This window comes from Idiotropiscis lumnitzeri, chromosome 8 (genome assembly GCF_059441095.1).
Source record: "Idiotropiscis lumnitzeri isolate Australia: NSW breed Sydney's pygmy pipehorse chromosome 8, RoL_Ilum_1.0, whole genome shotgun sequence".
In the NCBI taxonomy this organism is placed as follows: domain Eukaryota; kingdom Metazoa; phylum Chordata; class Actinopteri; order Syngnathiformes; family Syngnathidae; genus Idiotropiscis; species Idiotropiscis lumnitzeri.
In genome coordinates, this window is record NC_142398.1 from 1,595,644 (window position 1) to 1,620,387 (window position 24,744).

The following is a 24,744-nucleotide window of genomic DNA, read 5'->3' on the forward strand; positions in this document are numbered from 1 at the left end:
AACAATGCACAGTGAACAGGAAAACAAAATGTCACAACTGTGAAATATGTACAGCAAAGGAAATAAAATATTTAAAATATACATGTATTTTTATTCACATCAACAGTTACAAATCTTAATGCGCCGGGGCATCATGACGGGCACAGTGGTCACATGGTATGCGATAAGGCAACAGTAGTTAGCTAGTTGTCCGAATCGCCAAACAGAATAAGGGGACTACTATAACATGATAAACTACTATAAATGATGGGTTAGGGAATAAGACATTCAGACATGGCCGCTGATGAATATTTTGTGATTTACGCCATATTTACAATTTCATATGCACTATGGATGAAATAGTAGGATAGTGATTTTGCCAACGGCATGCAAAGCTCGCCGGCAGCGTTAATCCTTTTTAGGGAGGTCACTCATTCATTTGGCCACCTCTTTGATTCATCCTCACGCTGCGGCATCTGAAGCCATACGTCGGCCATCCAAAGTCACCCTCACCAAGACGGGGGCAACGATTGGTCAGGGAGGAGGCTTGCTGCTGGAGACCTCTCATTCAAATCAATGGGACCCTGCAAGCAAGCAGTGCTTCACTTTTTTTTTTTTAACCATTAATCATCAAAAAAGCATTCATACATACACATGGAAATTTAAATATTGTTCAGATTTGTTGTCAAACACTATTATATTTATTGTATATACTGTAATTCTAAGACTATCCGGTGGGCAGCTCCTCTAAAACCGTGTTGATCATGCGCAGTGGAGTTCCTTGCTGCATTGCTGTTGGCCAACATTCATACATACACATGGAAATTTAAATATTGTTCAGATTTGTTGTCAAACACTATTATATTTATTGTATATACTGTAATTTTAAGACTATCCGGTGGGCAGCTCCTCTAAAACCGTGTTGACCATGCGCAGTGGAGTTCCTGGCTGCATTGCTGTTGGCCAATAAGATAACATTGACAACATGGCCCCGCTTAGAACCACATGAGATGGTTCTGAAAAGCGGTCCGGCCCAAAAACATAAAATGTGAAAAAGAGATTATCAGGGGCCAAGCCAGGCCATGTCAGTGTGGAGCGTGGCCAATGGAATCGTGCCTGCACTCCCAAGTAAGGTTGCTCGCAATGATTTTGGCAAGCAAGTCACAAATCCCAAAAATGGCAACTTGAGTCTGACTCAAGTCTTATGACAGAAATTCATCTCTGCTTAAAGCACCACAAACAACCTGAGACCTGAGTGTGGGTGATATGGGAATACATTAAACCAAATTAATATTAAAAGAATAATGATCTAAAATGTGAAATATAAATAAAAGGTCACAATAGTTGACAGAAATACAAGAGGGGGAAGCCATTTGTTTGAGAAGGGCAGCAGGAAAGGGTTGAAAAAAAAAGTGTGTGAAATTCAGAATCAGAATCAGAAATCCCTTTATTTTCATTGTACAGTGTGCAACGAGATTAGAGAGCTCCCCTCTCCAGTGCAATACAACAATAATTTAATCAAATATATAAATTACATAAATAAGAGAATAAATAATATGATGGAAAATAATACGAAATTGGATAAATAAAACACATTACGCCGCTGTTCTGCAAGGTAAGGGTGGTCGTGTGTGTGTGTGTGTGAGTTCAGAATGGTGATGGCTCTCGGAAAGAAACAGTTTTTCAGTCTATTAGTCTTTGATTTGATGCACTTGTAGCGCCTGCCAGAGGGCAACAGGTCAAACAGGTGTCAGTTCGGGTGAGTATTGTCTTTGACGATATTGAGAGCTCTGCTGAGGCACCGGGTGGTGTAGATGTCCGACAGGGAGGGGAGAGGGCAGCCTATAATCCTCTGCACCGTTTTGACTGTCCTCTGGAGCCTCATTCGGTCTGCCTCAGTGCAGCTGCTGTACCAGGTGGAGAGACAGTACGTCAGCAGGCTCTCGATGGACGAGTGGTAGAAGGCCAGCAGCAGATTCTTATCCAGGTTGAATTTCCTGAGGACCCTCAGGAAGTGCAGACGCTGGTGGACCTTCTTTACCACTGCTGTGGTGTTGTGTGTCCAGGAGAGGTCATCGGAGATCTGTACTCCCAGGAACTTGAATGTGTGGACCCTCTCTACACATTCACCTCTGATGCAGAGGGGGGGTGGTACAGTCTTGTTCCTCCGAAAGTCGATGACGATCTCCTTTGTTTTTGCAATGTTGAGTTGCAGTCTGTTGTACTCACACCAAGCCGTTAGTCTCTGGACCTCCTCCCTGTAGCCTGCCTCGTCACCTTTCGAGATCAGACGGACCACTGTCGTGTCGTCGGCAAATTTGACGATGCTGTTGTTACCGTGGGCCAGGCTGCAGTCAAAGGTGTATAGGCCGTGTAGAAGAGGGCTCAGCACGCATCCTTGAGGGGAACCGGTGCTCAGCGTTCGGGTGGAGGACGTGTAGTGGCCGAGCAACACAGTCTGGGGTCTGTTGGTCAGAAAGGGAGGCCGAGAATGTCCAGTTTGGAGATGAGGATGTCTGGTATGATTGTGTTGAATGCCGAGCTGTAGTCCACAAAGAGCATTTTGGCATAGCTCTGCTGTTGTTCCAGATGGCCCAGCACAACATGCAGAGCAGTGTCGATGGCGTCCTCAGTGGATCTGTTTGCTCGATATGCAAACTGGTAGGGGTCCAGTGTGGGAGGAAGGTAGTCCTTGATGTGCTGGAGAACCAGTCTCTCGAAGCACTTCATGATGACTGGCGTGAGAGCAACAGGACGGTAGTCATTCAGGAGGGCTGCAGGTGACTTTTTGGGGACAGGAATAATGGTGGATGTTTTCAAGCAGGAGGGGATGACTGCTTGAGCCAGGGAGCGGTTGAAGATCCTGCAAAAAACATGTGATAGTTGGTGGGCACATGCTCCGAGGACCTTGCCTGGTATTCCGTCGGGTCCAGCTTTTCTGGGATTAATAGCCAGGAGCACACGCCTCACATCGTTTTTCTCCATGGTGAGTGAGGGGGAGTTGAGGCATGGAGTGCGGGGGTGTGACGGTTGGGGTGAGTCAAAGCGAGAAGCAGTTTAGCTCCTCTGCTAGCGCCGCACTCGGGTCTACAGACGCATTAGACGGAAAAAGGAGCAGTATATAATTTTAAGTATATGGTGGTGGTACTCCATTTGCAGGTCTGCAAATTGGTCTTTCAGTTGGTGATTGAGAATTGGAGGAAGCAGACTTGGATGAATAATTATTACCACCACCACGATATGACGCTGGGTAGACTGCGGTATTGCTCTGGGGGTGGCTTCTTGTGTACTGGCCAAAAGCTGATCCTGGGTTTGGGGCAAAGAAAAATGACTGAGTTGGATAAGGGCAAGGGACTGAAGCCATAGGCTTGATTGGTGATCTGGGGGCAGTAAAGCTCCCGGCTGGAACAAAAGGTAAGGCTGCATATGACAGTACCTGTGATGAGGAAATGACTGGACCAGTGTCTGTTGCCATTAACGCAACTGCTGGGGGAGTGCAGGAAGGAGAGAAAGGACATTGGAGGTTGGGGACGCCACAAGAAGTGCCTGCAGATGGAATAAGAGGTTGGGAAAACTTGTAGTAGCTGGAGGTTGAGCATTTGGTGTGTTGCTGCTGAATATTTGCTGTTGTGATTCGTGGATTCCATTGATTAACTTGAGGGCCTTGGCTGATGCTTGGTGATGAAGTTCTAGCTGTGGGTTTATCCTCTCTTTTCTGGAGTATGTCCTTCTGAAACTTCTCTAGTCTCACACGTCTTTTGTGAGCAAGGGAACGTAGAACCAGGAAGCGGTCAAGGAAAGAGTCCAATGGTAGAGAGCCCTCCAGAAATACATCAGCGAGAACCTGTAGACGGACAAGTGACGTGAGTGAGTGACTTTTGACCTCAATTGAATAATTGAATATTTGTTTTCAAAGCTATTAATTATGCTTCAATCAATTCGAGACTCTACAACAAAGTGATAGCAATGTAAAATATACGTCAGGTAAATTCAGTGTTCCAAATAACCCCCCAATAGCTCTCTCTCTGGCTGTCAAAATTAAAGCCGCTAACTCAAGATTAGTATTTTTTTAAATTTACACGATTAAATATTTTAACTCAGTTAATTCAGTTTTATTTACTTCAAGAATCAATTTGCATATCTTATAAAGCCAAGTTGAAACACTGTACCACATTCGCTGTACAACTTTAGCATATAATCTCATGCCTGAAGCGGAAGAAGCTCCACCAAACTTCACGTCTAGCGTTTGGAAGTAATTTAGTTTTCAAGTATGCACCAGACGGAAAGTGTGTCGTGGACTACAACTTCAACAGTAGGTCGCAAGTGTCACACAATGCTAACTACGTCGGTGGAAGTACAACAAACATGGTCACATTTACGCCGACATCACTTCAATGTGAAAATGAGTGGAAGGTTCTACGGTTCCTGCGCGGACCCATTTCACCAATACTGCAATACCAATACTGATATTCCTGATTTGTACAACAAGACGAGAGTCAAAATAGCAGCGGCTTTGTCAGCAGCCCCCGCTGCGCCAGCTGACCGTTACGGCACTTAACGTCACTGCGGAGTGGGACATCAAATGCAATGTTATTCAGACACGGCTGCTCGAAAGTCATACGACTGATGATTTAACCAGAAAAGTCTGAAAGAATTTGCGGAGGATGGAAATTAGTGCGCCCAAACGCAACTATACCTGTTTTATTTTAATTTAAAATATTTTGTAGTTGTACAATACACTCCAATACATCTTTATTTTTTATACAAAGTACAGTGGTTTAAAAACATAATTTAAGGGATGAAGTGTTTATTTTCTGCCTATTCTGAAAATACAGTCAAGCACCCACGATGATACACTACTGCATTTGGATGAGTTTGTGTTACAATGATTCAAATTTTAAAAACAATGATGTTTCAAATTATATGATATTAAGGAAGATAATTGTTTTTTATGTATACTCGACTGATAAATATGAATTGCAGAAAAATATTTGTAATTTGATATATAAAATAAAGAAATGTTCGAATAAATATTTTATTATTTTTTTACATACCATATATAGCCTATATCTTTAACCCAAGAGTTTAAGTTCAAGGTCCTGTTTTTGTTTAATAAGTTAATGGTGCTGAATATATACTTCACAAGATAAGTATAGTCTAAATTGTATTTGTTAAGGAGCTGTTTATTTGCCAAATATATTGTGATCTGTTGCTTAAAATGCACCACAGAAGATGGGTCATTTCTTTCTCAGGTAAATTATTTTGTATTCGCACAATATTCTTATTTTTTTTCATGGTGCTGTTTTTTTTAATATGTTGCTAAGTACGCGCAGCAGAAACCGAGTCAGGTGTTGCTAAAATAGATTTAATTAAATGAAAAAATGCGTGCTTTGGAGTTTAAACAAATGTAAGTAGCTTCAATAAACTATAAATTTTAAAAAATTGCATCGTAAAAATATCGAACCGTGACACTAATGTATCGAACCGACCCGAACCGTGAATTTTGTGTATTGTTACACCCCTAATATATAATATATATATATATATATTAGGCGTGCAACGCTACCCCGAATATATATATTCCTCTATGGTGAGTGAGGGGGAGTTGAGGCATGGAGTGCGGGGGTGTGACGGTTGGGGTGAGTCAAAACGAGCAAAGAAGCAGTTTAGGTCCTCTGCCAGCGCCGCACTCCGGTCTACAGATGTCATGCTGCCCCCTTGGTAGTTGGTGATGCTCTGTAGACCCTTCCACACCCCCCGTGGTCTGTTGCTGGCAAAGTGGGACGGTATGGAAAAACTATTTATTATATAATATTCATTTATTTTATATATAAAATTTAAAATATTTTTCTGCAATTCATATTTATCAGTCAAGTATACATAAAAAACAATTATCTTCCTTAATATTGTATAATTTGTTCAGAACTGTATTTTCAGTATAGAGAAAATAAACACTTTATCCCTTAAATTATTTTTTTAAACCATTGTACTTTGTATACAAATAAAGATGTATTGGAGTTTATTGTACAACTCAATACAATACAATACAATACAACTTTATTAATATAGCGCATTTCACAACGGCTGGAGCTCTAACAAAGCGCTTTTTTTTTTTTTTACAGTGGTATGGTGCTCTGTATAGCGGCCCCTTGGATTTTCTAATAAGGACGCAGAGAGTTTCAAACGGGTGTCGATAATCTTTCATCTATGAACAAGCATGTTCAGCATTCTGCACCGTGAAAACTACAGAACAACAGAAGAACACAAATTGTAATTGTAGTTTCACAAATAATTCATATATCAATCATGTAGACACAACACTCCCCTAACAGCAGAAATACACTTTTCTCGTAGGCGCCGTTAGTCAGTGCGGGCAGTCGAAGGTTGTTCTGACTCGTCCGTAGCGGCACATCATTTTATTCACAGCTTTCACTTTCATTCAAGTACTCACACGGACCCAAAGAAACTCTTTCGTATTCTAGTATTTAAAGTTTCACAATTCAGTTTTCATTCAGTGTCTTTTCCTTCTTGAAGAGAAAACAAACACGCAGTGAGAAAGTATAAATATTTAAGAGCTTGGCCCCGGTGTCCAGGATTTGTATGAGCCAGATTCCAGTAGGACATGTTTGTTACAGTGCAATGGGGAAGTAACAGCTTTCAGGTTTGATTTTCCATTACGCAATGCACTCTAAAATGTGTGACGTGAGCAGCGCATGACCACATTGTGAGAGAGATTTTTATAACTTCATACAGAATGATTGAAAAATTCCACGAATTGCAATGAATTTCCAGAAGGTTGAGACCTTGCCTTCAAGCGTCAATGCTCTTATCTTGTCAGAGGAGTACATACTAACTGGAATGCTTCGTGACACAGAGATGGATTTTTCCCTTTTGATTTTTGGGGACGCCGCTTGGTATTAAAAATTAGATTTTCATGAAAAACAGGGAAGAAAATACTGGGAAATAAATAAATCCATTCATTCATTAATTAAATGAAGAAATTGAAGAAATAAAGCGAAGAGAACATGCTAATTAACAGGTGCCGAACTGCAAGTATGAAGTGGTACACTGTACTGAATTAACATGGAGGTAAATTCAGTTACAGTTTTTGTTATTGAAGTTAAACTCACGTGAAGTGACCAGTGTATATGAATAAGTTAGCACTTACCTCTGACTCAGCTTCTGTTTTTTTTCCCTCAGTCTGTAGTCGGGAGAAGAATGCTTCTGGAGAAGCCTGGCCAACAATCCGATCTGTCCAAGTGATCAAGGAAAAAACATGAGGAATTAAAACAAAAATTAGGAAATAGTAACATCTGTTGGCAATCAAAGAAAAGTGCATTTTTTAAAAATATCTGGAAAAAGTACCACTCTGTTGTGTTTTATTAGGATTTGGGTTGGCACCTAATCCAGATTTACAGGTGTGTACTTTTGCAGTGTTTTTGTTTCGTTGTTTCATTCAGTTTTTGCAAGTTTTCTTCCAACACTTTTCATTCCTAATGGATCAACCAAAGAAGCAACCATATTGTGTAGGTGGGGTTTACTAGATTTACTAGGCTCAACTGTAAAGGGTTACATGTCAGGGAACCTACTTAAGCATTACTTAGACCAAGGAGGACAACTTTATTGATATAGCGCACTTCACAACAGCTGGGACTGTAACAAGCTGCCTGGACTTTTTCATTGCTGGTGTCGACACTCGCTCGACACGCAGACACACACGACAAAACAGTCACCTGCATTCTGCTGCTTCGGTTGGACATGTCATTTGGACCAAACCGAGACAATTTCTTATTGTGCCTAAATTGGCAATCGCAGGCGGAAGAGGTCACCTGACTATGGACTGAACCATTTTAACCAATTATTTGTACTATTTCATATTCTGTGTGAATAACATGACAGCTCTGATGTGAAGACATTTTCAATACATTGTAGCTTATATTTATGTGATTTTTTTTTGGTACTATTTAGTTAACGGACATTGAAACGAGAATATAATTTTTATTAATATCCCAACAACCCCGATTATGGCCTCACTTCACTGGCTCAGAGTGCATTTTAGAGTTTATTTTATGATACTTCTACTTTTCTTCAAATCTTTAACTCAGTTAATCCCAGCGATTTTCACTAGAACAAAACACCTCAATCCCCATTTTCTAGATTTTGACAGATTTTCCAAGGCCCACAGAATCTTGTGTTCTAATACTATACGCCTACCAAAAGAAAGATCTCTCTTCTTTCATCAGAAAAAAAGTACATTTATATCTTATTCCGTTTTTTAGCTGACAGTGTTAAAATACAGATACATTTGGTCAAAATTACCATTCCTGACAAAAAAAAGGAGAAAGAGGTTTTTGACTTTGACTATTTTTTTCTTTTGAAACAGATCAAACATCTAAATAATGCTTTTCTTCTAAAAAGAGGACTTGACTGGTTGCCAGCCAATCGCAGGGCACACAAAGACAAACAACGATCTATGCTCACAATCACACCTCGGTGCAATTTAGAATGTTCAATTAACCTACCATGCATGTTTTTGGAATGTGGGAGGGAACTGGAGTACCCGGAGAAAACCCACGCAGGCACAGGTAGAACATGCAAACTCCACACAGGAAGGCCGGAGCTCGAGCTGAACCATGCATTTCTGTATTGTGAGGCCATCGTGTTAACCAGTCGGAAATCGTGCCACTCTTATGGACATATAAACAATTTCAACGAAAAGTAAGACAAAAGTTAGGGTCCCTTTCACCCTTCTACTTTCAACCCAGTAGACCTTGGCCCCCAAGCATCTTATCTCAAGCCAACAGTCTCGAACTTGGGTTTCAATTGGACAGTGATTTTTAATTAGGTTGGCAAATCAGTGCTGTTGATCGATCCAGCTTCTTTCATCTTAGGCAGCTTGGGAAAGTGAAGCTTTTTCTTTCTCAGCAGCCCTTAGAAACAGTAATCCATTCCTTTGTCATATCTTGGATATGTAATGCACTTTATTTTGAACTCAGCCATCCTCCCTCAAGCGCCATTTTTATTCTTTGGCTTTCGTCTCAATGTGAGACTGTCGTTGTTCTGCTGTTCTTCCGGTATCTACTGTATGTGTTTGTGTTTTAATTCGTGTTATATTCCATCCATTATCCACCGCTTATCTGGGGTCGGGTCGCGGAGGCAGCTGCTTCAGCAGGGCAGCCCAGACTTCCCTCTCCCCAGCCACGTCTTCTAGCTCTTCCGGAGGGATCCCCAGGCGTTCCCAGGCCATGCGGGAGACAGTCTCTCCAGCATGTCCTGGGTCGTCCTCGGGGCCTCCTGCCGATCGGACATGCCCGGAACATCTCACCAGGGATGCGTCCAAGAGGCATCCTAATCAGATGTCCGAGCCACCTCACTGGCTCCTCTCAATGCAGTGAAGCAGCGGCGCGACTCTGAGTCCCTCTCGGCTGGCCGAGCGCCTCACCCTAACTCTAAGGTAGAGCCCGGACACCATTTTTCTTCACGACCACCGACCGATACAGGGTCCGCATCACAGCAGACACTGCACCGATCCACCTGTCGATCTCACGCTCTATCCTCCCCTCACTCGGGAACAATACCCCAAGATACTTGAACTTCCGCTTGACCAGCCGGGACCTGTTAGCTGCCTCCGGATAGGACTCTTTCTTCAACTTGACAGCATCCCTTATCCCCAGTGTCCACCAGCGGGTTCCGGGATTACCACCACGACAGGCACCGACCATCTTACGGCCAATGGAGGCACGAAACATGGTCCATTTGAACTCGATGTCTCCTGCCTCCCCTGGGACGTGGGCAAAGCTGGCCAATACATTTGCTGCCTTTTTCACCAATCCAGCTCTTTTTCAGTCTACTACTGTCTCTCAAATTGAGCTTCTTGCAAATAAGTTACATGTGCATCAAGATAGCGTCAGTCAGGTATGGGCAAATGGGCCTTTTGTCATTCTGGTTAGGAAGTGTGTGGTGCTACGTGGCTCCCGAGTCTCAACGATAAAAAATTGCGTTAAATGTCATACAGTGCGGTGGTGTGTTCGGCAACCCTCTTGATCAAAATGTGGGAGCAAACCAGAGTACCCGGAGAAAACACACACATGCACGGGGAGAACATGCAAACTCCACACAGAAAGGCCACAGCCGGAATTGAACCCTGCATGAAATCAAACGTACACAATAATATTTGCACCACATAGTACAGAGTTTCGAGAGCTACACAATAATAGGTCTCAAAATTGTATTATTAAACAATTAGTTTTTCTAAGGGACAATGATTTTATTGACATATATATACAAAGAACATGTACATTAGTACTAAAGGATTTAATACATTTGACTATAAAGGATTTTATAAGATTGACTACAAGTTACATATATTCAGTTTAATGCAATAAAGATATTTGCTGATTGTGCTTTGATTTGATGTATGGTAGAAGGTCAGAGCAGGCTGTGTGAAATGCATCGGTGGCAGATGTTTTGTGCAGGATGAGCCGCACGTCTGAGAACTGGGTGTGCTGACGCAGAACGTTCCAGACATCAAGGACATCAAGGCGCTGTTGTGTGAGATGATCAGACGGTCGACCGTGAAAGCGGAATAACAGATCCAGTGGCTCATGGGCAGTTGAGCGCACAAACAACTGCCTTGGCGCGTGTACTGGCCTCACAGAACCTTTCTGCTAACCAGTTAGTTAAACACCTCCACACAATCAGTCACTGACGCCAGGATGGGTTTAGACCTTCTCTTTATATGGCAGGTGTGAAACTGAAACAAATACATCACAGCAATAAATAAAATGGCGGCACAGTCAGCAATGCAAATAGTTCACATCCTAATTTGCGATTTACAAACTCTACTAAATAACATCAATCAATGGTTAAATATTTGGAAAACACTTACAGGGAATGCCGTTTTATGGACTTAAGCATCAGACTCAACCTAACTGCTACTTGGCTTCGTGTATAACAGACTTTGTGTGAGCAGGAAGCGCTTGTTCTCGCGCTGACTCTTGACACTCTCTTAAAGGGACAGTGCACCACCAAACTGGGACTTAAAGGGGAATGGCATGCAACAGTCTCTTAACTATAAACAATTGAAAAAATAATAACGGCCAAAACACTCCCCGTCTGGTATCTTAAGGATACCACATAACTTAAGTACCACCCGAACATAGCAAGACCATCTCTGAAATTGGTCGAAAATAGTTTCTAACAGTCCCTTGGGAAGCAACTTTAACTTCAGCCTTCCGGATGATCCCATCTTCACTGGGAACAGTCTTTATTATTCCGCCCATTGGCCACTCATGTCTTCTTGTTTGTTTATCCTTGAGAAGAATGACATCTCCTTCCTTAATGTTGGTTGTTTTGTGATGCCATTTCTGCCTAGACTGGAGGCTGCTCAAATATTCCTTACGCCACCTGCTCCAAAAGTTGTCCGCAAGGAACTGAACACGTTTCCAATGGCTTTTCAACATGTCCTTCTCACCGACGTTATCACAGATCTGAGGAGCTGCCTGCGTTTTTTGTGTCAGCAGCATCGCAGGTGACAAGATGTGAGGATTTTCTGGGTCTGACGATACTGGCAACAAGGGGCGTGCATTTATGATGGCCATTACTTCTGCAAGAAATGTAGTTAGGATTTCATGAGTCAGTTGCACATGACCAGCCTGCATGAGCATGTTGTCAAGTATCCGGCGAGCCACTCCGATCATCCGTTCCCACGCTCCTCCCATATGGGACGAATGTGGTGCGTTAAATATCCACTTGCACCTTTGGTCTTGCAGATAATTTTGTATCTTTTCTTCCTCCGATGTTGTTGTCATTTCCTTGTGAGCACCAACAAAGTTCGTGCCGCAATCGGAACGTAACAGCTTTGCGGGTCCTCGCAATGCATTGATAAACTTGAAGAGCTTATTTCCTCCACGACTTCAATATGGACTGCCCTTGTACATACACATGTACAAGGGTACTGCCCATCTTTTACTATTCGCTTGGGTACAGAGACGCGCAGAGATGTAATGGTAGGAACCGAGCCCCAGACTTTGTACTAGATCTGCTGTTAGGAATAAATCCGCTCCTGTGTGAAATCGCCGGCGTCCTGGTCATTTCTCTTTCAGAACGAGCACGCATAATTGTTGGATGAATGTAAGTCGTGTTTGGTGAATGGAGTCAGATAATAGTTAAAATTCCAACAATTTTTGGTGACCCCGACGTGATGAGAGGGAAGACTTCGAGAGACCACAGACCACAGGAAAGAACCACAGAACCACAGGGTTTGGAACCCAGCGTCCACATCCACACCAGGTGATGACCTGCTAAAACGGACATTGCAAATTGGACCTGTTTTCCTCTGGTGTCCACATCTAACAGGTAAGCAGAATACCTGTTACTTAAAGTCTAAATTCTGCACAATTGAGGACTACTAAATTGAACGGAGGAAAACGGCGGTAATTTGGATGTTGTATAATAAATGTGTGGATGGTAGTAAGGTGTAAAATTTGGTATTTACTTACTACTGAAATAGGAAGGTTTTGGTACTATTTTGTGGACAGTAGTGAGATGTAAAATTTGGTATTTACTCACTACGTAAATAGTTTGGTACTATTTGGAATAGTTTGGTACTATTCGTGGTTCGGTAGGAAGGTGTAAAATTTGGTATTTACGTCTTACGCAAATAGTTTGGTACTATTTGGAATAGTTTGGTACTATTCGTGGTTCGGTAGTGAGGTGTAAAATTTGGTATTTACTCACTACGAAAATAGTTTGGTACTATTTGGAATAGTTTGGTACTCTTCGTGGTTCGGTAGGAAGGTGTAAAATTTGGTATTTACTTCCTACGCAAATAGTTTGGTACTATTTGGAATAGTTTGGTACTATTCGCGTGTAAGGAAAAGCAGTGAAGATGGAACTCTTTAACCGCGGACACAGGAGATGATGTGCTTAACAGAATATTTATTAACACAAAAATACTTACAGTACAAAAAGGCGCGGAGCCGACAAAGTCTAACATAAAACGCTGGAGGGAAAACCCGCTCCAGGAAGAAAGTAACAACGATAACGAAAAGCGCTTGCAAATGCAAGGGAAAAGAACCAGAACCAAAATCGCTTGCCGCGGAAGGGCAAGGGGAATCAATTGGGACGAGCAAAGGAATCCGAGAAGTACAAGGCACGAGACGTAGTCAATTGGCGAAGCAAGGGTCATAATACACGAGAATCGAGAAAACGAGGAATCAAGATAACACAGGCGTGGTACGTAGCGTGAGCAAGGAGGAAGGAATAATCATCAGCGTCGGTGGTTTAAATATACAGTAAACCCCCGGTTATCGCGGTTAATGGGGACCGAGACCACCCGCGAAAACTGAAAATCCGCGAAGTAGCGGCGCACCTTCAAAAAAAAAAATAAATAAATAAAATAAAATACTTATATATACTTCGCACATATATATATAGTGTAGTAGTGGCGCACCTTCGAAAATGCTTAAAAAAAATAAATAAATAAATATATATATATATATATATATATATACGGGTAGAGAGAGAGAGAGTGAAATTCATGTTATAACAAAAAAAAAAAATATTATTAAAACTTTTTTTTTTATTCCCTAGCCATTATTTTTGTATTTATTCAATTACCTCTTTTTGTACTTGTTTAATTACTTCGACTTTTACCTGCTGGTACGCCGTCCGGTGTGCCCTGTGAAATGAAAGGTGGCATTTTTCATTTATTTATTTATTCATTCATAACTGACAGCCTCGCGCTCCCCTCATGCCCGGGCGGAAGGTGTTCCTCTTCGGCTTAACTACCACGCACGCCGGCCCGTCTCCTCCGGAGCTCTCGCACGGTCCCGAACGAAACGAAATGTCGCCGCGCGAGTGCCCGGGCGGAAGTTGTTCCTCTTCGGCTTGACTACCACGCACGCCGGCCCGTCTCCTCCGGAGCTCTCGCACGGTCCCAAACTAAACGAAATGTCGCCGCGCGAGTGCCCGGGCGGAAGTTGTTCCTCTTCGGCTTACCTGCCACGCACGCCGGCCGGAGCTCTGGTACGGTCCGAACCGCGCGAAACGTCGCCCCCGATAGTGCCGGGGGGAACGTGCTCTTCTCCGTCCACTCTCTTCTTCGCCCACGCTCTTCTTCGGCGCACGCCGGCCGTCTAACCGCTCCAGCGCCCCGTCGTGCCGCTCGGCAAAACTACAATGCCCCCGAATATTTTTTAGACCCGCGAAGCACTGAACCCACGAAAGGTGAACCGCGAAGTAGCGGGGTTTCACTGTACAAGGTAATCATGGGATAACATGATTCAGCTGTGTGGCCGGTGGGCGTGTCTCTCCGGCCGTGAAAACATGACATGACGAGAGTGCCGGGAGGCACGCCCACGCGCCAGCTGCGACAACAAACAAAAGACACGTGGCGTGACAGAAACGGATCATGACATCGCGGTCCTGATACGGTGTAAAATTTGGTATTTACGTATTACGAAGTCGGTGTAGCAACAAAAAGTTAGATTTTGTATTTTAGAGTGTGAAAGTGGAAGCGGTGTGACTGGTGTGATACAAATTGGACTGTTTTGTTTGATATTTGGCCGGGACGCACGGGGGTGGATTGTTCAGGATGAGTTGAGATAGGTGTGATATGGGGCTCGGTTGCGACGAACCGTATGAAAGCGATGGTGTGTGGCAAGAAATTGATGGACATTATGTGAAGTTGAAGACGCAATTAATGAGTGGAATTGAGGAGAAAAAGATTAAAAAAAAGAACAAGAGAGGTATCGGAAGGTGTTTTTTAAATTACAAAAGGATGACCTGTTCCGCGGAGAACCGGGAACATGGGATATGATTAAGTTGGCTAAGCAGTTGCAAAAGAAAGAGGAAAATGTTGAATGACATCAAACAATTGAAAGAGGAAAAAGGTAAAGCCAAATGGATTCGGATAGGTAAAATGGAAAAATAATTGGCAATGGTAGAGGAGGACAGACGTAGTGTGCATCAATTGGCGACAGTCGCGACATCATTGGCAAACATAAAATTGGAAGAAAAGGTTGGGAAGGTTGTGAAAGCGGACAAGAAGGAGAGGCACGTGAGAAAAAGAAGATGTTGAATGTTGTGGAAAGTTGTGCAAGTGACAAGATTGGTAAAGGGTGATATTGAACTGGTTGTTGAACCTTTGGCGTATATTTGTGGTCAATCATGTATGTCAGGGGTTTCCCGGAAAAAAGAAAATGGCAAAAGTTATTCCAGTTTAGAAAAATGGGGATAAACATGATTTTTTTTTCAAAACTACAGGCCAATGGCTGTGATGTAAGATATTCGAGAAATTGTTTAAAATTAGGTCAGACAAATCTATAGACCGATACAATATTTAGAAGTACGCACTCCACATTGAGGGTACGTATGGAATAAACGGAAGGAATATCAACCTTGAAAGGCTTTTGATACCTTGGATTATAGTGTACTCCTTAAAAACAGAGCAAATATGGTTGCGGAAGAGTTGCATTCAAAGGGATTTTCAAGTTATTTAGAAAATAGGGAGCAACTGCTGGGGATAAATTATATTTTTATGTTTATTTTAATTTTGGGGGGAATATATCACGTGCTGAAGGGGTTGAAACAAGAATTTAAAAGAATAAAAATCAGGTTAGATTAAAATAAATTATCTAATTAATTAGTGTAATTTTAATTATTAATTCAAAAGAAATTTCATGTTATTCAGTAACAGTAGGAGAGACATGAGTGTTCAAATTGACATTTATGGTATTGATATTACTAGAGTAAGAGAAACTGCTTCTGGGTGTCATTCTTAATTAGAATCTGTGTTGGAAACCACATCTATCGAGTACAAAGTAAAAACGATCAAAAAACAATAGCTCTGTTATGCAGAGTAAAAGATACACAGGATAAGAAAGCACTATATATATCGATATTTAATATAACGTTATGAGTGTTTCATATATGACCCATTGGATTGACACATGGGGAAGGCCTGCAAAACATACCGTCAGTCAATTTTTACTTTACAAAAAAGGGCCATAAAAAATTTTGTAGAAAGCAATATCGAGAACCAAAAAATCCACTATTTTTACAATTAAAATGAATAACATTTCATGAATTAACAAATACACACCAAACGATGCAAATCATTAGTTAAGCCATTTTGAAACGCTGATACCCTCAGTCGGAATTTGATCCTTGCATGCCTGACATGTTGCAGAAGACTAACATGTTGGAAAATATGTCTTTTTTTAATGTTATTATAGAGGAATTTCTCTCATGAGTTTAACGGCTCTTGTGTCCCTCTTGTGTTGTTCCAGTTCTGTTATATTATTGATTGAGCTCACTTTGCTTGTGGCTTGGTGCTCGGCTCGGCTGGTTAGCACGTGGCTGCCGCCATCCAGAGTGGAGTTCTTTTAAGAATACTATTTTGAATATTACAGTTTGAAAACTGACAAGTTTAAGACTACTTATTTTGAGACTATTGTCATTGATATGGGCCGACTATTATTTTAGTAGTTTTCTAAATCTGGTCACGTAAAATGTTCCTTTTCTATAGGCAGATAATATTATTTATTTTACTTGTGATTTTTCTGAGTTAATATTTTTTCCCTTAATAATTCCAGACAAATAGGAGGGGAAAACACTGAGGCCCTGAGTGGCCCGCGGCCCCTGTGTTTGTTTCCATACAACCCATCCCTTCACAGCCCAGTTTGTCTCTTTTCCTGACACTCATCTCCTCGTTTCACTGTGGGGGTGTGTGTGTCTGTGTGTGTGTATGTGTGTGTCTGTGTTCCCTCTGGCTGATAAACATAGCTGGTAGTTTGGTCTACTATAGTTTTGTTTACTTTCGTTGCTGCCTACTATCTGTAGGTTATTGTTAATTTGATTTTTCTTATTCTGTTGCATGAAGTAAAATTTTTAGGGATCCATTGGCATAAATAAAGGTAAGTAGAGGAATTTGTGTTCCCCATAAGAAAATTTGAGCCTTGATTGGGTCAAAGTGACGTCAAACTGCAGGTTCCTTGCAAGATTGATTTGTCACCCGCTGTTAAGGACTTTTTAGTGACATAAGCACTGGCCACTTATATAGCTCTTGATAAGACCTGTTAAATTTGTAGAATTAGTTAGTCCTATAGAAAACGAACATCTTTGCTCTGAGGCGTGATTCTAAACATCAACTCAAAGCATGAAAACCTTTTTCGATTTCCCTGCCCCAAACGCTCTCATGTTCTCTCTCTCTTTGTTTGTGCGGGCGAGTCGGGATTTAAAAAATTTTTTGGACATAAAGAATATACAATTTAATTGATGTAGCGCATTTCACTTTCCATATCAGGTAATAAAGTAATTAATAGATAAGATAAATATAAATTAGCAGGGAATTAGAACACAAACTAAAACACTAAAACAGAAGAAACCTGATTCAGGGCACCGGCAAGCCTTAACAGCACGTAGGATGCAATGGGAGTACAGGCCTGATCAACCTGAATCCCTATTGCACTCCCAAGTGCTGATTTTCAAATTGGTATTGGAGACAGATTGGAGTAATTAAATTCAAGCATCACGTGAATGATTGATTGACGTTATTACACAAAAAGTATGCAAAACTGAATGTTTCAGAAGGGAGGTAATTTATCCCTTCTCACTGGCAAGTACCACTCCTCCAGTTCTCTCCACAGGTTTGAGGTGACATGTGACCTGTGTGACCAGAAGGCCGGAGAACGCTTCAAATAGCGCCTCATCACGCCCATCCTGGAGGTTCTCCTCAACAAGGAGGGAGATATAAGATATTCTAATTTAGGGTCCACAAAACAGATTAAGATATACAGTGAACCCCCGGTTATCGCGGTTAATGGGGACCGAGACCACCCGCGAAAACTGAAAATCCGCGAAGTAGCGTCGCACCTTCAAAAAAAAAAAAAAAAAAAAGACAAAAAAAAAAACACCGTGTATATATATACTTCGCACCTATATGTATATATATAAATATATATAGGTGCGAAGTAGCGGCACACCTTCAAAAATGCTTAAAAAAAAAAATATATATATATATATATATACTGGTAGAGAGAGAGAGTGAAATTCATGTTATAACAAAAAAAAATTATTATTAAAACTTATTTTTTTATTCCCCAGCCATTATTTTTGTATTTATTCAATTACTTCTTTTTGTATTTATTTAATTACTTCGACTTTTACCTGCTGGTACGCCGTCCGGTGTGCCCTGTGAATGTTATGATCCTCCAGCAGAGCTGGAGGATTGAACAGGACTCTCCAAACGCAGACACGGGAAAAAAGGTGGTGAGACAAAGATATTTATTATAATCACAATATAGTCAGTGTAATCAGCGCGTCTCGCAGCAGCTGACGAGACGATCGCTGGAGGAACGCCCACACAGCTGAAAAAACAAAAACACACGCGGCATGACAGGCACGGATCATGACAGGCACGGATCATGACTATTTATTTATTCATTCATAACTGACAGCCTCGCGCTCCGCCGGTGCCCGGGGAAGGTGCTCCTCTTCGGCTTACTGTGACGCGAGCATGCCCTCCTCCTCGGGAGCTTCCATTCGGTTAAACTTAGGGGCCGCTTGGAACCGCCCGTGCCCGGGGAAGGTGCTCCTCTTCGGCTTACTGTGACGCGAGCATGCCCTCCTCCTCGGGAGCTTCCATTTGGTTAAACTTAGGGCCCGCTTGGCACCGCCCGTGCCTGGGGAAGGTGCTCATCTACGGCTTAACTGCCACGCACGCCGGCCGGAGCTCTGATACGGTCCGAACCGCGCGAAACGTCGCCACAAATCGTGTCCGGGGGAACCTGCTCTTCTTGGTCTACTCTCTTCTTCGTCCACTCTCCTCTTCGGCGCACGCCGGCCGTCTAACCGCTTCAGCGCCCCCTTGTGCCGCTCGGCGAAACTACAATGCCCCCGAATATTTTTAAGACCCGCGAAGCACTGAACCCGCGAAAGGTGAACCGCGAAGTAGCGGGGTTTCACTGTAGTTGTTGCTTTAGCCTGCTCATGTGCCCCGCAGGTTTTATTATTATTCACATTGGGTGCGCGACTAGATAAGACACACCAAGTCCAGGATAGGGCAAAATTTTGTTGTATTGTTTAGACTTTTCCATAATATACGGCACCACAGCGGTGATACTTGAAGTTAATTTCAGTTAAGGGGGCGGTGGCGCTGTTTTTATGAAAAAATTACTCACTTAACGCAAGGGCAGGTTCTCCGTAGGGGGATGCCAGAGTTACATTCGGGACAAAATTTACTTGTCAGGAACTGTCCTTACTTGAGGCTGAAGCCAGACCTACAGACCAGCATGACGGTCACCAGCTGAATGGGACACCTCAGGTGAGATTGGCCGTGCCGTGCATCAGATATTTCTGGCCCCGTTGGGGCCGATGTTGCTGTGTCTTTCAGGTGGGGAAGGAGGAGACAGGCCTGGTCTATGTGGCCAGGGCGAGACGTGAATGGAGTGAGACTTCTGGCAGTGACCCATCAAATAATGTCGTCGTTACACAGCTGTTCCAGTTGGCCGTCCACAAGGGCGTGCCCCTTCCGATGGCGGACATCATGCGAAACAGTCCATCAATGAAAAAAATGCTAATCGGCCTAAGTAGAACACATTTTGTACATAATTTTGCACGACATCAGAAAAGGAAAATATGGAATTAGATTAAGGAGCGTTACTAAAAATTGTTGTACTTGCAGGTTTAGGAGGCCAAGAGAGATAAAAATATTAAAACAAAAAAAGGAGGAGTAGCTAAGGCAGCAGCCGACGCATGCGGCTCCCATTGGACCTGCTCCTTCCACTTCTGCTGCTCCTCAGCAAGTTTCGGGTGACGTGGCGCCACAGCAGACTGGCTGTCCGAAGCAGGGCGGTCAACGAGGTCGGGATTGCGGTAACAGAGGTAGGGGTGGTTATAGACAGGGGTTGTGAGTGGGGTTTGTTCTTGCTTCGGGGTGTGGGGTCACTGGGTGATGAGCTGTCCAAACCGAGACACTTTCTGGAATCTGCCATCCTCTGGTCCGGTGCCATACCTGTCGCAAAGAGCTCCAACAGCGCAGGGGGCGCCACCGTTACCCTCTCCCAACGCACTCTTGACACTAACCCGCTGGTACCCCATTCCATGACAGGGGGCCACGGAGCTTCAGCGTTCGAGGACTGGCAGGTCCCTGCATTCCGGGGACGGTGGATGGACAAGTTTTCGATGGTGCTGCAGGGTTCGAAGTTAACTTTAAAAACTGCTTGCTCATAGGGCAAGTGCCACTAAAATTTGCCTTGCCCGAGTGGCCAAATTACTTGCCCAACTTGGGCAAGTGACAATTTTTTTTCTCTTGCCCGAAGATTAAATTACCTTGCCCTGAGTGACTTTTTGCATGACAAAGTGTCTAATTACAAATTGCATGAATTTTTTGTTCGGACAGTTCCTGCCTAGAAAGAATTAAAAATACGTTACAATCATAAGGGTTGCTTATATAAAAATGTATCATGTATTAACACATTAATTAGGTGTCTGCTGACCCAGGATTATGTTATTCCTTCATGAGTTCTATGTTGCAGACGTTGCAGGCATTAAGAAACAGTCAATGAAGCATATGTCCGTAAGGAGCTGGCAGCTGGCAGGTAGAACTGATCCTGTGAAAGCTAGACTAAGAATAAAATGTTTATGGTTGTAAAATGTGTGCCACAAATGGAAATAAACATATAATCTGATAAGCATAAATTAATCTTGTTTTCATCATCAACCATGAAAGCCTGCTCACAACAGCATGTATCATCCTGTGCAGTTATTGAAAATGTTAATTGTAGTTTTAATAATTAACAAATCTGCATGTTAAATTGGGAAAATTATATTACAGCAATCCAGATTATCAATTTTAAGTCCAGGAGAGCCTATTAATTGAGTAATCACATGAGTAAATTATGAGTGTGGGAAATTTGTGTATTCCTTTAAGACCAGTGCCTGTGGTGCTGCCTTCATAAGTTTCATAGCATAAACAGAACACAGTCACTGACACTGTGTCAGGTCACATCATGGAGCGAATGAATTAACAGCCAATAATCAAATATCACTCCTTTCCTTACTCACAACTGAATTGTCTACTTAAAAATATTCGAGTTATTTTAGTCATGTCAGAGGAATCCGAAATGTTCGGATTTTAACGAACTCGTCGCCACTTGTAAACATGCGCAGAAAGATGCGCAGAAGGTAAGAAAACTTCCGGCTGTCAATTTTCGGTCGAAATATCGTAGGTTTTTGTTGTGTTTTTCAAACTTCAAATGAGGATGCAACTACAGCGAGTTCCAATACTGCGGGATTTATTGACGTTCACTTTAACTCGACATTCACTGAACTAACTGATCCCCGTAGCGCCCGCCCATTGCCCCCGATAAGGCCAATGGAACATACCACAACATAAGGGGGTGTCTGGGTTAAACCATCACCATACAGTGACTACAAACAGATCACACCACAGTTTTCGTTGAAATTAAAGATATTTGGCTGCTTTAAAAAATGCTTGCCCGGTCGGGTAAGTTGCCCATAATTTTACTTTGCCCGTGGCCAAATTTCACTTGCCCCGGGCATTCGGGAAGCGGTTAACCGCGAACCCTGGTGCTGGATACTGGGGCAAGATTTTCCACGCGCTGTGAGCTCCTTCCGCAGCTCCCAGTGAGCAAGAACACTATCCTCCTTGTGGACTCTCGCGATTGCCTGAGTCACTGCCATTGACTAGAATTGGAGTGGCATTCCCGGATGGGACTGAACTTGACTGTGCACATCCGTCGGAGGGAGCATATGTCGTGCTCTCTTCCTTCCCAGTGGCTGAACTGAACTGAAACATCTGAGGGCAGCTCTGAAACCTGGTTCTCCATCCTCCCGTGGTGGGTATGCCCCGTTCCTGCTCTGGTCTGAGTGGTGTAGCACCCTCCACCCATTCAATTCACCAATTGACACATTACATTGTACATGTGATCACACACATGATTTGGTTTATCAAAATGCATTCACCCAAATTTAGTCATGAGTACATCTTGCATTAGAATTATATATTTGTTATGTCTACCGGCGTTGCCTCGCATGCGTGCCTTGTCCCTGAGCAGCGGAAATGGTATGAATTGTTTACTTTCGCAGAGCCACAAATCACATTGAATATCGATGCGCGTCATCATACTTAAGATCTAGGCCCCATAGTTGTTGAATACTCCGCGTCACTATCAGGATATCATACTTCAGCACCCACTACAAATTCTTCACTAAATTTCAAAATTTGCTGAGAAGGGTCACTCGGAAGAGGTAATTCTGTGTGTGTCTCTGCTAGAGGAGTTGTGGACCCAGGGCCCGACTGATTTGGGGCTCGGCTCCACAGCTCCGCGATTGTTTTTACAGTCTCTACACCCTCCCACAGTTGACAGAATCAGTGTGGGCACGGCCTGGAGGTGGAGGGAGGCATTCGGGAGACAATAGGGGGTGAAGACTGCAGCGGGCTTGGAGCTGTCTACGTCTTGGAGAGCACCTATTCTTCCCGTAAAAAAATGATTTAATTTGGTATCTGCGTTATTATAGTTTTGGGATTTTTTATTATTATTATTATTTTATTATTATTTTTTTTTTTTATATATAAATGGTTACTATTTCATTTGGGTTGCTTTAAAGATTTGACAAAAAATGGTCAAAATTGGAGCGTTAGCTTAATTTGTAATCCCTAAACACAGTTAGATATTTGAACTCAGTGAACAAAATTTTATTTAATTTAGGAATGATTTGCCCATGTTGCAAAGCCAAATTCTAATATTGTGGCATATTAGCTGGATATCATTAGGACATTTTTGCGAACCAACACTGCTTGTGGTGATTATCGGCAAAACTAAATTTTTTGGAGAATTGTTTCTGGGGGCAATGCCTGTGAGGATGCCACGGTCTAGATTATATTCGAAGCAAGCTTTTACAACAGTCTGGGAATTGAAATAGATCTAATATTTGGTGGGTTTACTTTAATTACAATATATTATTCAAGTGACTGATACAAGATTCACAAACAAATAGAAAAAGGTGATTAAATACAATTAATTATGGTATTATTGCGATTATTTAGTTAAGAAATTTAATCGCGGGACGGCACTAGTTAATTTGTTACTTTTTGTTGTCTAATATAACTTTGATCGGGATCGACCCGACGAGGGGGTGGAGTCGACAGGGGGTCATAGTATATTTTTTGCCGCATGCATTTTTTGAAGGATTGTATAACGATTGCTGGCATTATTTTAAACACTTACGGGACAGAAGGTCAATTATTTAATTTAGCAGGTTCATATTTACTAAATATGTTAAACATTAATTAAACGAAAAGCATTTATCAAATGAAAGTACGGTGCAATTAGACACGAAAGGTCGTAAGTGTTTCCATTACGAACAACTTCGACCTGCACCGGAGTTCTTTCCTCATTATGGTGACCCTGAAGGTTGACCGCCCGGACGGGCAGGTCAAGAGAGGGGGAGATACTAACCAATTGAAACACATACAAATCATACATAAAAATGGACACGGCTGTCCTTTTTCTTATTATTTCTGGAGGATAGGCTCGCTTTCTACGCTTTTAGTATGTTTGCTTCTGATGTATGTGACTGTTTTTCAGACAGACGGAGTGGAGACAAAAATTGTGATGTTACAGTACCACTGCAACCAGACGGTCATGTATGAGGAACGGGAGGACAGCTCGGATAGGTTGACAGACGCACAGGTGATATTGTTTTATAAAATTTGTGACCAAGAACCCGAGTTGGTATATATGCGAAATTATTCAATCACAATTGATTTGGAGAATTTAAGGGAACGATTGCACAATTTTGAACCATATGAGATAACCAAATGGCCTCCCCCGCGCATGAAAAGGGAAGTAAAAAACAATAAACAGATACATGGGGGTGACAAGCCCTGGGTGCCCTGGTTGGTGTGCTTACAATCATTCTGTACGAGTCACAGTGGCCATATTCTCCTGTTGTTTTTTGCAAAAATAAAACTATGACAGGTCAAGACTAACCACGTTCAGGCGATTATGCACAAATAAAAAGACTCAAGGAAACAGCGGTTGCTTCTGTGGATGATTGGTTTTCAGTCCACACAGGAGTAACCGCGATGACAAATAATTGGCTATTGATGGCGGATCAGGCCGCCAAGACGGTGAATGAGAGGTGCCTCGTTTGTTTACGACCACATCCTCTTTTGAAAGTCGTCGCGTCAGATATCGTAGGGCGGTTGTGTATATTACCATTTATGTACAATACAACATTAAAGGGAAATTGTACGTATCTGGACCAAATTTTCCCGCTGACAACCCCCGAGAAACAAAAGCCCATTTTTGATAATAAGGTGGCCAAGCAAAATTTTACGTGTTTGAAGTTGAATGGAGCAGGACACACAATCGGACAAATACCGTGGGATTGGTGTGAAACGAATGTGTCTCTTCCAGCAGGACCCCTGCTTTCCCGTGCAGACGTCTGGTTGTGTTGTGGTGGAAAATTTCTATTCGACAGGCTGCCGACCAGTGCCTCTGGCAGGTGTGCCCTGGTGACTTTAATTATGCCGGTGAGTGTGACACCTGTAGATTTGGACCAGTTAAATTGGGATCAATTCAATCAGGTCATCCCAATGTCCGGTTTGGATAGACAAAAAAGAGGTTACAACAGGGGGACCCACTTACATTGATGCAATAGGCGTGCCAAGAGGGGTCCCGGACGAATACAAATTGGCAGACCAAATCACATCAGGGTTTGAGAGCATTTTTG

General features: G+C 42.5%; 1 protein-coding gene across 1 annotated transcript in view; it reads right to left on the reverse strand.

Moving 5' to 3' along the window:
- Positions 1 to 3,106: 3,106 nt before the first annotated feature.
- The window catches only part of vps37c (VPS37C subunit of ESCRT-I), an 84,000-nt gene continuing 62,362 nt past the window's right edge, over positions 3,107 to 24,744 (reverse strand). The window contains exons 3-4 of the mRNA XM_088303394.1: positions 7,148 to 7,230; positions 3,107 to 3,823 (exon numbers count right to left, since the gene is read on the reverse strand). Of these exons, the coding sequence (XP_088159520.1) occupies positions 3,107 to 3,823; positions 7,148 to 7,230 (800 nt within the window). The remainder of the gene's footprint in view (positions 3,824 to 7,147; positions 7,231 to 24,744) is intronic.